Here is a 13937-nt window from a genome sequence, read left to right as displayed (position 1 = left end):
GAGGACGCACCATTGTGCCATATAGACAATGGCCCGCTAAACGGCAATTCCTCTCGGGACTGTGGTCACATTTTCCGGTCGGCTGGCAATCAAAACAATAACAAACCCGCCGCACGTTCGTTTCCACGAAAAGCCGGAAAAGCTTTGGAAGAATGCCATGCTGATGAAAGTGTTGGCCCAAAGCCGCAGTGGCCTTTGGGAATTCCCCGAGTGCGGTGCTCCAAAATGATTGAGCTGAGTGCACATCCGAGTCCCGGCGGGCATTTACGTAAACTCTTAAGAATAAATTAACTAAATTGTTTCTTATTCCTGTACTCTTTCCAGAGGATGACAAGGTGGGCACTTTGGATGTTCTACTGAGCAGTGCCTACTGCCGGTCGCAGCGGTTCCTGTCCAAGCAGCTGGCCCAACTGCGTCCGGAGCTGACCATGTCCATATTTTCAGGTGAGTCACCATAACTCCCCCCCGAAACCATAAGGAATTAATTCATTTTGTGGTAACTGCCGATTATAGAAATCACACATCGCTTCCAAAGCGCTCGAGAGGATGTGCGGGCCCTGCTGCTGCAGTGCCTCCTGCCCTGGCTGCAGAACATGGAACTGGTGGCCACAAGTGTGCCGCCCGCCACGCCCCTTTCCTACATCATGGTAAGCCAGGCATGAAATTGCTTTCCGCCGCTTTTCCGGCAAACGAATTCGTTGACTCGTCGACTTTCCCATCTTTCCGTAGTATTTCCCAGACTCAGGGACACGAGGTCGTCGCGAGGGCACCGGCTCCACCGAGGCAACTGAAATGATTCTCAACAATCTCTTCTACATCACGGCCAAGGTATGTAATGGATACATGGGTTTCCACGTGGCTGAACACCGGCACCCGGTCGACTATAATCTCTAATTTTGTCCATGTTGCCACTGTAGTTCTCGGACGCCCATCCGCGGGACATCGAGGAGCTGTGGGGCACCCTCTGCCAGTTCTGGCCCAACAACCTGAAGGTCATCCTGCGGTATTTGGTCATCATGAGTGGCATGGCGCCCACCGAACTCCTGCCCTACGTAAGAGATTTTCCGCCATTGGCAGTAATGTAGAGTGTAATGAAATTGGTTCTGTAATCCCCTCTTAATCAGGCCAAGCGAGTGGCTCTCTATCTGGCCCGCAGTTGTCCGGACCGCCTGCTGGACGAACTCATGGCCGAGCTGCAGACAGTGGAGACACTAAACTGCTTGATTGAAAGGACGGAGACACCGCCCTTCTACCGCCTGACCAGCATGCGAAAAGCTTCCAGCCACAGTGCCGATGGTAAGACTTGAGATTTATAATCCCCAAACTATATATTCCGGCTTTAAATTACTTGTATCCATCAGGTCAAGCTGTAGGTGGTATCAACGACTCCAGAATCCAAGACCTGGCCGTGGAGAAGGGAACGATTCACACTAAACGTCACAGTGGCGAGGATCCAATTAAAATAGGGCAAGTCTAGATGGGAATATACTATGATTGTAACAAGAAACTAATACCTATTCCACCTCCTCTAGAACCTGCAAGTCTGACAGTGGAATCCGTGCTTACACCCATGCTGCTGCCGCGGCTGCTGCCGCCGCCGTCACTCCAGGTTCGAATGGAAGTCGTCCTCCCAGAGGAGCTGACAAAATCCGAGCCGCCTCAGGGCCTTCCATCTTACCCAGGCCCGAGGACATCCTCATTAACGATCCAGAGCTCCGACAAGAGGAGAATGTTGAGCTACGCGGAACCTCGGATGCCGCTGCCAATGCTCATCCGCATCCGCTGCCCATGCCGGAGTATGGAGGCTATTTCGCTCCGCTTACCGAATTCCTGCCGGATGTTAGTCTACCGATTAGTGGATTCCACAGGTGAGTCTTAGACATGTAAGAGTACTCTGGCATTTTTAGAATTTATTTAAAATAGTTAAGATAGATATTTAGTAAGAAATGCCAGTGTTGTCGTTGATCCATTCCAAATAATCGGAGACGCGAGTGTAACCGGAAGGACCATTGTGGCAGCTGACGGAGGCGAATGTGATCACTCCCACAAGACGTGGGTTGTCCACAGTCACCAAAGGACCGCCAGAGTCGCCTCCGCACACGGAGTGGCCGTCGGTTTGGCGAGTGCACATGTCAGTACTGGCCACGGTGCCGTAGGCCTGCTCGCACTCGCTGTTGCTGATGATCTGGACCTCCATGCACTGCAGCCAGGTGGCCAGGTTGCCGTTGTCCATGCCGCCCCACCCGCAGGCCAGGCACCAGGTGTCTGTGAAGCGGTCGCTGGCCTCGCTCTGGCTGGGCAGGGCCACCTTGTTGATCAGGTCGGTGAAGTCCACCCAGGGGGTTTTGATCAGGCCGATGTCGCGTCCCCCCTCGGCGGGCCAGTTGGGATGGCTGATGAAGTTTTCGCTGCGAACGTTCTGGACGAAGGTTCCGCTCCAGGCGTTGTTTGAGCCGTAGTTGATGTTCACGGAGTCGGTGGTCAGGCAGTGGGCGGCGGTCAGAATCCAGTTGTTGGCAATGATGGTACCGGCACCCACGTAGGCGGAGTTGCTGCCATCATTGAGCAGAAGCAGGCCCACAATATAGGGCGCCTTGCCGGCAGGGGCATCGTATCCGTTGACGATGCGACCCTCGGGACCCTCATGAAGAGTCACCTTCGGGAGCAGGGCGGTGCGGTTCCAGGCCGGAGAGGCGGTGGCCACGGCCAAGGCTACGGAGAGAGTCAGCAAGAACAGATTCATGGTTGCCTAGAAACTTGTCGTCAGTTTTGGATCGATGGGCTTTTATACGATCCGTGGGCAGGCGATAAGAAAGGACGATAAGAAATCAGCCACAAAATCTCATCAGTTTTATTGCGAATTAGCATCTTGGGGGGTTTCAGCCACTTCAGTCTGTGGTTATCGAAAATGCAAAGTATTACTCCATAAATCCACGGTGTCAGATTGTAGGACGACTATAAATCAGTACTGATATGGTTACTTTCTAAATAATAACGTTATTACCTTTCGCTTTATTATGCAAAAAACAAATAAAATTGCACAATATTCCAATACTCCAATATACAGGTAGCTTTTTGTAATAATTTTATAATTAATTAATTACTTCTTATTTTTGTCTAAAATAGTTAATGCATCTAAAAGATTCTTAAAAGAGAACCTTTATTAAATTCTATCCCCCATACTATTGTTGACATATAATCCACAAAAGCCATACTGTTAAGTTAACATTACTGGTATCATCTTAACAGCAATCGAAAAACTTCACAAGCTTTGAAACTGACATCACTGTAGACGGCAGTCCACGTAGGTGACGAAGGGCAAGCTTGAGTGCCAATATTGAGCGATAAGCAGAAACAACTTAAGAAACATTTCAAGAAACATTTAATACATATTAACTAATAATACGAATGTTATAAGAAGAAAAGTAAAGTTTGCCTTTAAAGAAACAACCACATAAAAATACAATAAGCTACAAATAACTACATACTTCAACCTAAAAATTAGTTTAGTATTTAGTTTAGTTAGATTAGCTTCTTTCACTAAGCAGTGCTTACAATATGACAGCTGCAGCAGCAAACACTTCAGTGGGTGAAGTACACTTTGGCTATCTAAGCTCTGGCTATCTGGACTAGACTACCAAACACACCCTCCAGTTGATAATGAAAGCCAAGAAATTAACTTTGATTCACTTTTGAGATTTCATAGCTCACTGAATGAGTTTTCGCGATACGTGAGATCATTGATTAACTCTGAAGGCTTATCACCTGCACTGCAATGGTATAAAAGCCGACTGCTCCGTGGGGGATCCTAAGTTTCTTCACAGCCATGAAACTGTTCTTGCTTACCTTCGCTGCGGCTCTGGCTCTGGCCTCCGCCGGTCGCTTTGACTACCGTACCGCCCAGCTCCCCAGGATCACCATCGAGGAGACCCCTGAGGGCCGCATCGTCAACGGCTACCCGGCATACGAGGGCAAGGCCCCCTACATCGTCGGTCTGTGGATCCGCACTGACGGCAGCAACTCCGCCGCCGTCGGTGGTGGTTCCATCATCGGCAACAACTGGGTGCTGACCGCCGCTCACTGCCTGACCACCGACTCCGTGGACATCCACTACGGTTCCAACTGGGGCTGGAAGGGTGCCTTCTCCCACAACGTGCGCCGCGACAACTTCATCAGCCACCCCAACCACGACATCGGTCTGATCCGCACCCCGTGGGTGGACTTCAACAACCTGGTCAACAAGGTGGCTCTGCCCAGCTTCAACGAGGAGCACGACCGTTTCACCGACACCTGGGCCGTCGCCTGCGGATGGGGTGGCATGGACAACGGAAACCTCGCCGACTACCTGCAGTGCATGGACGTCCAGATCATCAGCAACAGCGAGTGCGCCCAGACCTACGGATCTGTCTCCGACCAGGATCTGTGCACCCGTGCTGCCGATGGCCACTCCGTGTGCGGAGGTGACTCCGGCGGTCCCCTGGTCACACACGACAACCCTCGTCTCGTCGGTGTGATCACCTGGGCTATCGTTGGCTGCCATGGCGGTCCTTCTGGATACACCCGCACCACCGACTACCTGGGATGGATCCGCGACCACACTGGCATCTCCTACTAAAATCTTTTTTGAGAGGAGTAGTGTATGGCTGAGTGGAGGTTCCCTCTGCAAGGACAATACTATTCCAAATATAATTATTCGAAAACTGCAATTTTTAACCTTTTTGTATCGGGAGCTTGAGTTTTAATATTGTTTGTGACAAAAATGATATCTCTTGAGCCAGACCCTTGGTCGTTTTGAGGGGAGAAATTTCAGAGCAGCATATAGTATTTATATATATTCTTGATTAGAATATAAGCTTGCACATCGGTCTGTCCAGTTTTAGGAGAACTTACCTCTCAGTTTTATATCTATTGACTCCGAACTTATTAGACAATTCCCTTTTCCTTTGTACGCACAACATAAGTCGGTCAGTCGTCGACCATAGCTCCATTATTTTCGAGATTTATTTAGGTACACATTTTAGGACGCTTTTAAAGTAAGAAATTACCATTAAGATTTTACATAGAAATCCCAAGAAATATTTGGTTTTATTGCGAGAAAGAGTGTTGTTTTGATTTAAAGATATGAGATATGTTTGAAGAAGAGTGATATGATATGTACTTACGAGATACATATGAGCTGGATTTGTACATATTAGTTTTGTATCTTATTTTCTTCTTATTTTGAATTACATATTCATTATATTTTCATAAGAAGCCGAAGTAAAAAAAAGTTATGAATGCTTTCTAGTTACGAATGCTTGTATGTATGTATTTTATAAATTACTCGTGAAACTGTTTTCAAAATTCTTTATTTTATTATAACATATTTTTGAAAAGTTAAGCCATTCCACTGCCATTTTAATTATTTACACTGTATTTAAGTGTTCCTATGTTACGGAGTATCACCCTGCAGTAAATATTTTGCTAATTTTATTTACTACAAGTAGATTGAAGTTTTTACGCGTTTTTAAGTGCAATTGCTCTTTTGTATTTACGAGTGCATGGAAATATCAAAACAATGAAGGTTGAAATGCATCCAAGAGTGGACGATAACTGCTGGCAAGATAATTGTCACCAGGGGAAACATTTCATTCACCTCAGAGTGCAATATTAAAATCAAAGATTGATTCATTCTTTATTACCCTGCGGTATTTACTTTGTCCAATTGAGAAAGATTTGGCAAGAATATTCCGCAAGCCCTATTGTGTTTGCGGACCATGATTTGCAGACCATGACTTGCCATACCGAGTTAATTTGTTAACTCTTTCCATGAGATATCGGAATGATTAATCATAATTTTAAAACCATACGTTTATCAAATTAGTTTACCTGAAGTTGCGTTTATTATCATATCCATTGCCAAATCTATCTTGCACTCAAAAATTTCTATAATTTTTCGGCAGACGGAAATGAATGTGACTTTTGGATAAGATTAGATTCAGGGCACACGCGTCAAAACAAACAAGCCCCTTAAAAGGGCAGATAAGTTTGCGGAAAGTACCCCCAGCGATTTCTTTTTTTTTTGTCGAAAAAATATTGTCAATAATTAATTCATGACGCAAGCAAATATTAGTTATTTAATAATTGTGTTATTGTTAAATAACTTTTAAATTTGAATATTATTTACATAAGAACAATTTGTGAGCTTTTCTCACTGGGGTGTGAAAATGATTGGTTTTGAAACTTTATATGCTTGTACTTTTTTTTATGAAATAACAGATTGTTGAAGTCCTAGTTCAAAAGAATTATCCTATTCTCTGTTTACTGGTCCTTCCTGTTACCACGTCTTTGTTTCTCAAACTCTAATATAAAAAAACGGATCCTTTCCAGGATAGCAGATAAGAAATCCAGTATAAAATATGCGAAACTTTCCAGAAAGATTACTTCAGAAAGAAAGACTTCTTTAAGGAGTTACTACTCATATTGGATAACATATTTCAGATAAAATTTACCACAGTTTTAGATAATCTTTCTGTTTAATGGTCATTATACCACGCATACTCCCCACAATTTTTAAAAAGAACTAGAAAATGTTCTCTAGAATCTAAAAAAAAGCTTCAGTAAAGTAACAAAAAGTTTGCATTTTATAAAGAATTTATTTAGAATTGAAACGTCCTTGCAAAGGAAACCTTCGCTCGGCCATTAACACCTCCTGTTTGAAAAGATTTTAGTAGGAGATGCCAGTGTGGTCGCGAATCCATCCCAGGTAGTCGGTGGTACGGGTGTAGCCAGAAGGACCGCCATGGCAGCCAACGATAGCCCAGGTGATCACACCGACGAGACGAGGGTTGTCGTGTGTGACCAGGGGACCGCCGGAGTCACCTCCGCACACGGAGTGGCCATCGGCAGCACGGGTGCACAGATCCTGGTCGGAGACAGATCCGTAGGTCTGGGCGCACTCGCTGTTGCTGATGATCTGGACGTCCATGCACTGCAGGTAGTCGGCGAGGTTTCCATTGTCCATGCCACCCCATCCGCAGGCGACAGCCCAGGCGTCGGTGAAGCGGTCGTTCTCCTCGTTGAAGCTGGGCAGAGCCACCTTGTTGACCAGGTTGTTGAAGTCCACCCACGGGGTGCGGATCAGACCGATGTCGTGGTTGGGGTGGCTGATGAAGTTGTCGCGACGCACGTTGTGCGAGAAGGCTCCGTTCCAGCCCCAGTTGGAACCGTAGTGGATGTCAACGGAGTCGGTGGTCAGGCAGTGAGCGGCGGTCAGGACCCAGTTGTTGGCGATGATGGAACCACCTCCAACGGCAGCGCCGTTGCTGCCGTCAGTGCGGATCAACAGACCGACAATGTAGGGTGCCTTGCCCTCGTATGCCGGGTAGCCGTTGACGATGCGGCCCTCGGGGGTCTCCTCGATGGTGACCCTAGGGAGCTGGGCGGTACGGAAATCGAAGGGACCGGCGGAGGCCAGGGCCAGAGCCGCAGCGAAGGTAAGCAAGAACAGTTTCATGGTTACAAAGAAACTTAGAATCCCTTTCGAAGTCGCTGGCTTTTATACGATTCACAGCGGATGTGAAGACCTCTCCACACTAATCAAGTCTATCTATGAATTGGGGTACTATCAGCTCACGCAGCCAATCCAATCGAAGAGCTACTCATTTTAATCAATAATTTTAATATCAATTCGAGGGGGACTCTTCTCAATAGATTTGAAAGTGTTGCTTGTACTTGGAGGATTTTAATTTTTAAAATGAATAATTTGTTTAGTATATCAACTAACATATTATTAGTTTCATAAACTTGCAAAAATAAATATAAAATGAATTAATATGTAGTCCATTTGAGAATAAAGGCTGCTGGAAATTTGGAATTCTTTGGTTTCAATGCATATTTATTTTGATTAGTTTATTCCAAAAGATTGAAATAGAATGTTCTGGAAAAGATATCGACTTAAGGGGTTATATACAGTTGTGATATATGAAAAAATCGATTTTTTTTTATTGCATATTCTTTAAGTATATTCTATTGGGTGTACTCCCACAAAAATTGATAACGATCGGAGCATTAGATCCGAAGCTGTAGCTATTTATAGCACACTATCTGCATATAAAACTTGAACAAACTTGAAACTTTAAACGCGATTATCTCATAATCTTTTTTTTGGGCAATTACCTTTGCGGTGGACACGATTACTAAAAAACTACTAATCCGATCAACACCAAATTTTGAGCACATATTTATTATGATATTAGCTAGTCCGTGAACGAAGGATTTTCCATTTTTTTGAAAACTCCCTTTTTAAAGCACAAAAAACGAAAATCTTATACCTTGAAAAAGTAAATTTTTTGTTTCAAACGTCGCCATTTTTTTTTTAATCAAAATTTTAAAAAATCCCTCGTTCACGGACTAGATAATACAATATACTAACTAAACTTTTTTGAATTTTGGATTTCGGATGAACCGTTTTCGAGAAATCATGTCCACCGCAAGACACCATCGAAAAAAGACGATTCGGGAATTCGGCTATAACATTTTTGTTATGTAATATCTTTTTATGAAAAAATTTAATTAAGTACCCAGAAACATGTACTAAACAACGTCGGTAAAACATTTTTCATAAATATTTTCTATGGTGTCAAAAAAAAATCGATAAAAATCCATATTTTTGCGCGGTACAACTGTATATAACCCCTTAACAAGGAGTCATATTGAACAATTGATTTTTAGAGAATTTACCTAAAAACCTTGAAAGATATTCCGCCTTACAGTAGAAAGTTTATTCACAAACATATCTTATCATAAAATCATGAATTTTTTTAAACAGGCTTACATAAGGTCAAAAAGTCTTCAATCATGCTATTCAAGTCAAATTTACGCCGTTTTTTTCGATGACTTGTTAGTTCCAAATGAGATGCCAACTTCATAATGCCCCTCTCAAAGAAGCTCGCTTCCCTACTGGAAAAAACTGGGATAGTCAATTTTAAAAGGGCTCTTTTGTGGCCAGCTTCGGACTTCCAAGCTCGTGGCCATGGACAGAAACAGCGATTACCATGCTTGGTGCGAGGTCCGGATTATATGGTGGATGCAAAAGAACCTTCCATTCGAGTTCTTAGAAATTCTGGCGCGTCACCAAAGATGCATGTGGCCTGGCATTGTTTTGATGAAAGACAACTCGGCCCTGTTCATCAAAGATGGCCTTTTCTGCATGAGTGCTGCCTTCAGGCGGGTCTTCAGGGTTGTTGGCAGTACAGGTCTGAATTGAAAGTTTAGCCAAAGGGGAGTAGCTCATAGTGGATGATTCCCTGCCAATCCCACCAAACACTAAACCTTCCTGGCCGTCAATCCAGGCTTGGCTACCGTTTGGGCCGCTTCACCGTGCTTTAAACACGACCTTATCCCTTATCACTTTGTCATAAGTGACCCACTTTTATCACTTTTCAGTACTTTTTTAATACCACCCGCTTCAGAAACGGGTCGCACTTATACATCAAGCATCTTTGTGAATCCAATTCAGCGATTTTGTCGCAATTTTCCAAGAATTTTCAACGATAGTACCCCTATTTCACGAACAAAAACGTTGATACCATCCTGGTTGAAACCGTGTGGTTGAAATAGAAACTGTATCGGGTCCATAAAATGCACAAATTTTACTGTCAGCTTGATTGGCTGCTTGTGAAATATTATTGATTTTCTCTTTATTTTGCTCTATGTTGCAACACGAGCAACAGAACCAAACAACGAGCTGTGAAAAGACGTTTCCAACAAAATATAGTATAACCTGATGAATACAAATATAACTATGCGCTTGAAACGACAGGTACCGAAAATACAGCAAGAGATATTTGAAAACCTTATACTATATATTAGTAAGAATCTAAAAAATTTTCTGTAAAATTTTTTTTTTTTTTTTTTTTTTTTTGTAATAGCAGGGTAATGTTTATTTAAAACTGTCCATTAGGGACAACCATTAAATTTTATCACGTAAACTTCACGTATAGATATTTTTAAATATTAATATGGTAGAAAAAAAAAAAAATTAGAGTAGTAAGGGGAGGTCCAGCGGGTGTGTCCTTTTAAGTCTTCTGGGTTGCTCGCTGCTGTCCAGCAGGGAGCTGGCCAACCGGTTCGGGTGATTATGAAGCCTCTGCATGTAACGTGCGCTGCTTCTTTGTATCTCGTCCTTGACCCAAGGGAAATTGAGAACCTCGTGGATGGTGCGATTTTCATGATAGACGTGGGCCCCAGTGGCGATTCGAAGGACTCTATTTTCGAAAGCTTGCATAGTTCGGACATTCGTCTTGCTCGCAGTTCCCCAGAGCTGTATGCCGTACGTCCAGATAGGGCGTAAAAAACACAAGTTTTTGCATTTTTGTAAAGAATTTATTTCGAATTGAAACGTCCTTGCAAAGGAAACCTCCGCTCGGCCATTACAACTCCTATTAGAAAAGATTTTAGTAGGAGATGCCAGTGTGGTCGCGGATCCATCCCAGGTAGTCGGTGGTACGGGTGTAGCCAGAAGGACCGCCATGGCAGCCAACGATAGCCCAGGTGATCACACCGACGAGACGAGGGTTGTCGTGTGTGACCAGGGGACCGCCGGAGTCACCTCCGCACACGGAGTGGCCATCGGCAGCACGGGTGCACAGATCCTGGTCGGAGACAGATCCGTAGGTCTGGGCGCACTCGCTGTTGCTGATGATCTGGACGTCCATGCACTGCAGGTAGTCGGCGAGGTTTCCGTTGTCCATGCCACCCCATCCGCAGGCGACGGCCCAGGTATCGGTGAAACGGTCGTGCTCCTCGTTGAAGCTGGGAAGAGCCACCTTGTTGACCAGGTTGTTGAAGTCCACCCACGGGGTGCGGATCAGACCGATGTCGTGGTTGGGGTGGCTGATGAAGTTGTCGCGACGCACGTTGTGCGAGAAGGCACCCTTCCAGCCCCAGTTGGAACCGTAGTGGATGTCCACGGAGTCGGTGGTCAGGCAGTGAGCGGCGGTCAGCACCCAGTTGTTGCCAATGATGGAACCACCACCGACGGCGGCGGAGTTGCTGCCGTCAGTGCGGATCCACAGACCGACGATGTAGGGGGCCTTGCCCTCGTATGCCGGGTAGCCATTGACGATGCGGCCCTCGGGGGTCTCCTCGATGGTGATCCTGGGGAGCTGGAGGGTGCGGTAGTCGAAGCGACCGGCGGAGGCCAGAGCCAGAGCCGCAGCGAAGGTAAGCAAGAACAGTTTCATGGTTACAAAGAAACTTAGAATCCCTTTCGAAGTCGCTGGCTTTTATACGATTCACAGCGGATGTGAAGACCTCTCCACACTAATCAAGTCTATCTATGAATTGGGGTACTATCAGCTCACGCAGCCTATCCACTCCAAGATACTCATTGTAATCAATCTTTTTAATATCAATTCGAGGGGGACTCTTCTATAAATTCGAAAGTGCTGCTTGCCATTGGATGATTTTAAATTTTAAAACTAACTATTATAGTTTTTTAAACTTATGCATGAGTTAATAAAGTGACTTTTTTTTTCTTCCAAGTCCATATTGCCTTTTTTATATATTCAATCCAAAATTGGAAAGAAAATTCACTAAAAAGACTTTAAAGATATTTTGCCTTTAAGTGGGATATGTATTGCTAAATATGCCTATCATGAAATTATGAACAATCTTATAAAATTTATAAAAAATACTGAAACAGGCTTATATTAATTTAGTCTGAGATGTTTGGAATATTATTGTAACTAACAACTGTTGAAGTTATTCGTAAATATTTGAGTCAATCAGATAACTTTCAGACAAAAATCCTGCTTTAGTAAAATTTTAATTCAGAGTTGTTTTTTAATTTGCTTATCTTAAAATAAATGAATCTTTCGATTTGAATATTTTATCAAATGCGAATCTTTCTGCTTTATTATGAAGTCTGGGCTTGATAAAGCAATGCACTCAATTGATTAAAAAAGAAAGTAAATAAATAATGTAGACCGATTGGACTACAGTCTGAGTGGTTCTAAGTTCTAAGATCTAGCTGATAATTGTGGAGAGGTCGTCACATCCGCTGACGAATCGTATAAATACCAAGTTCCTCGAAAGAAATCCTAAGTTTTCCTGCAGCCATGAAACTGTTCTTGCTTACCTTCGCTGCGGCTCTGGCTTTGGCCTCCGCCGGTCGCTTTGACTACCGCACTCTCCAGCTTCCCAGGGTCACCGTCGAGGAGACCCCAGAGGGCCGCATCGTCAATGGCTACCCGGCGACCGAGGGCAAGGCCCCCTACATCGTGGGTCTGCTGCTCCGCACTGACGGCAGCAACGGCGCCGCCGTCGGAGCTGGTTCCATCATCTCCAACGACTGGGTCCTGACCGCTGCTCACTGTCTGACCACCGACTCCATCGACATCCACTACGGTTCCAACTGGGGCTGGAAGGGTGCCTTCTCCCACAACGTTCGTCGCGACAACTTCATCAGCCACCACGACCACGACATCGGTCTGATCCGCACCCCGTGGGTGGACTTCAACAACCTGGTCAACAAGGTAGCTCTGCCCAGCTTCAACGAGGAGCACGACCGTTTCACCGACACCTGGGCCGTCGCCTGCGGATGGGGTGGCATGGACAACGGAGACCTGGCTGAATGGCTCCAGTGCATTGATGTCCAGATCATCAGCAACAGCGAGTGCTCGCAGGCCTACGGATCTGTCTCTGACCAGGATATGTGCACCCGCATGAGCGACGGCAAGTCAGCCTGCGGCGGTGACTCCGGCGGTCCCCTCGTCACACACGACAACCCTCGCCTCGTGGGAGTGATCACCTTCGGCTCCGCGACCTGCCACAACGGACCCTCCGGCTACACCCGCACCACCGACTACCTGGGATGGATCCGCGACCACACTGGCATCTCCTACTAAAATCTTTTCTAATGGGAGTGATTTTTCGCAAGGACAACGAAACGTTCAATAAATTCTTGGCATACCTTTAAATTTTTGGAAAACGTTTGTCGTGGGTTCAAGAGTTTTATATCTAAATGTCTCAAAGTTGGCATTCCCTTTCCAAAGCTCTTTTTTTCGAAGATTAGTTAGTATATACTTTCTACGTTAGTGTGGTCTAGTTTGCGGCTTCATTATCGCGTAAAAAACTGAAGTAAAAATTCAATAAAGATTGGCCCGTATTGCCAACGTAGTCTCTGGGTACGAGAATGAACTTATCATGAAAAAAATAATATTCATCTGCTGTCGCCAAAAATTAACAAGAAATAATGGCTACAGTCGAGTTTCCATATTATATTATACCCGGTACTCATATCTTCAAACCTCCCCCTTTAGCTAACATTTCAATTTTAAATTTCAAAACCTTTTTGTTGCATACTTTTAGGCTTGGGTCATAAAAAGCTGAGCAATCCGGTAGGGAAGCAGGATAAAAAGTCTATTTATAACACCTCTAAAAACCTCCCCATATGGCTTAATTTGGCTTTCCAGATATAAATTAGATATAGGAATAGTTTAGCATCAAAACTTTTTCCAAATCTTCCTGTACTGGCGCTACAGAAGTGTGCGATTTCTGTGACTGCGTTTCTTTCATAAACATCATGGTGCAAAATCTTATAGCTCCACCTCTTATAGTCTCTAAGATTCTCTTATATTCTATAAAAATATACTTCGGTACGGAAATCAAAGGGGCCCGTGGGGCCAGGACCAGAGCCGCTGCGAAGGTGAGCAAGAAAAGTTTCATGGCTGCGAAGAAACGTAGAATCGCTTTCGAAGTAGCTGGCTTTTATACAATTTGCAGCGGATTTGAAGACCCCTCCACAATAACTAAGTAAACCTATGACTTTTGATACTATCGGCTCACGCACCCAAACCACGCGCAGAGCTACTTCATTGTAATCATAAACTTTAATATCAATTCGAGGGGGACTATAGATTCGAGAGGTGTACTGATGTACTTCACAGATTTTA

General features: G+C 44.7%; 6 protein-coding genes across 13 annotated transcripts in view; 3 read left to right on the top strand and 3 right to left on the bottom strand.

The window, feature by feature from the left end:
- Positions 1-13937, top strand: part of fry (Protein furry) — a 61877-nt gene that overhangs the window by 36329 nt on the left and 11611 nt on the right. For all 8 annotated transcript variants that reach the window (XM_070280388.1, XM_070280387.1, XM_070280386.1 and 5 more), the window contains 7 exons: positions 325-444; positions 514-647; positions 730-828; positions 918-1052; positions 1125-1296; positions 1362-1467; positions 1533-1868. In XM_070280388.1, the coding sequence (XP_070136489.1) occupies positions 325-444; positions 514-647; positions 730-828; positions 918-1052; positions 1125-1296; positions 1362-1467; positions 1533-1868 (1102 nt within the window). The remainder of the gene's footprint in view (positions 1-324; positions 445-513; positions 648-729; positions 829-917; positions 1053-1124; positions 1297-1361; positions 1468-1532; positions 1869-13937) is intronic.
- LOC108133879 (serine protease 1-like) lies at positions 1937-2743 on the bottom strand. The gene has a single exon (XM_017253970.3). It carries the CDS (start codon positions 2741-2743, stop codon positions 1937-1939), a length of 807 nt encoding a protein of 268 aa, XP_017109459.2.
- On the top strand, positions 3810-4706 carry LOC108133884 (serine protease 1-like). The gene has a single exon (XM_017253973.3). It carries the CDS (start codon positions 3827-3829, stop codon positions 4613-4615), a length of 789 nt encoding a protein of 262 aa, XP_017109462.2. The 5' UTR covers positions 3810-3826; the 3' UTR covers positions 4616-4706.
- On the bottom strand, positions 6616-7514 carry LOC108133881 (serine protease 1-like). Its single transcript, XM_017253972.3, has one exon. It carries the CDS (start codon positions 7493-7495, stop codon positions 6707-6709), a length of 789 nt encoding a protein of 262 aa, XP_017109461.2. The 5' UTR covers positions 7496-7514; the 3' UTR covers positions 6616-6706.
- LOC108133880 (serine protease 1-like) lies at positions 10344-11235 on the bottom strand. Its single transcript, XM_043210861.2, has one exon. The coding sequence runs from the start codon at positions 11223-11225 to the stop codon at positions 10437-10439; it is 789 nt and encodes a 262-aa protein (XP_043066796.1). The 5' UTR covers positions 11226-11235; the 3' UTR covers positions 10344-10436.
- On the top strand, positions 12092-12962 carry LOC108133885 (serine protease 1-like). The gene has a single exon (XM_017253974.3). The coding sequence runs from the start codon at positions 12102-12104 to the stop codon at positions 12888-12890; it is 789 nt and encodes a 262-aa protein (XP_017109463.2). The 5' UTR covers positions 12092-12101; the 3' UTR covers positions 12891-12962.

The sequence above is a fragment of the Drosophila bipectinata genome, chromosome 3L (assembly GCF_030179905.1).
Source record: "Drosophila bipectinata strain 14024-0381.07 chromosome 3L, DbipHiC1v2, whole genome shotgun sequence".
NCBI classification, from domain to species: domain Eukaryota; kingdom Metazoa; phylum Arthropoda; class Insecta; order Diptera; family Drosophilidae; genus Drosophila; species Drosophila bipectinata.
This window is presented reverse-complemented; position numbering and strand designations above follow the sequence as displayed.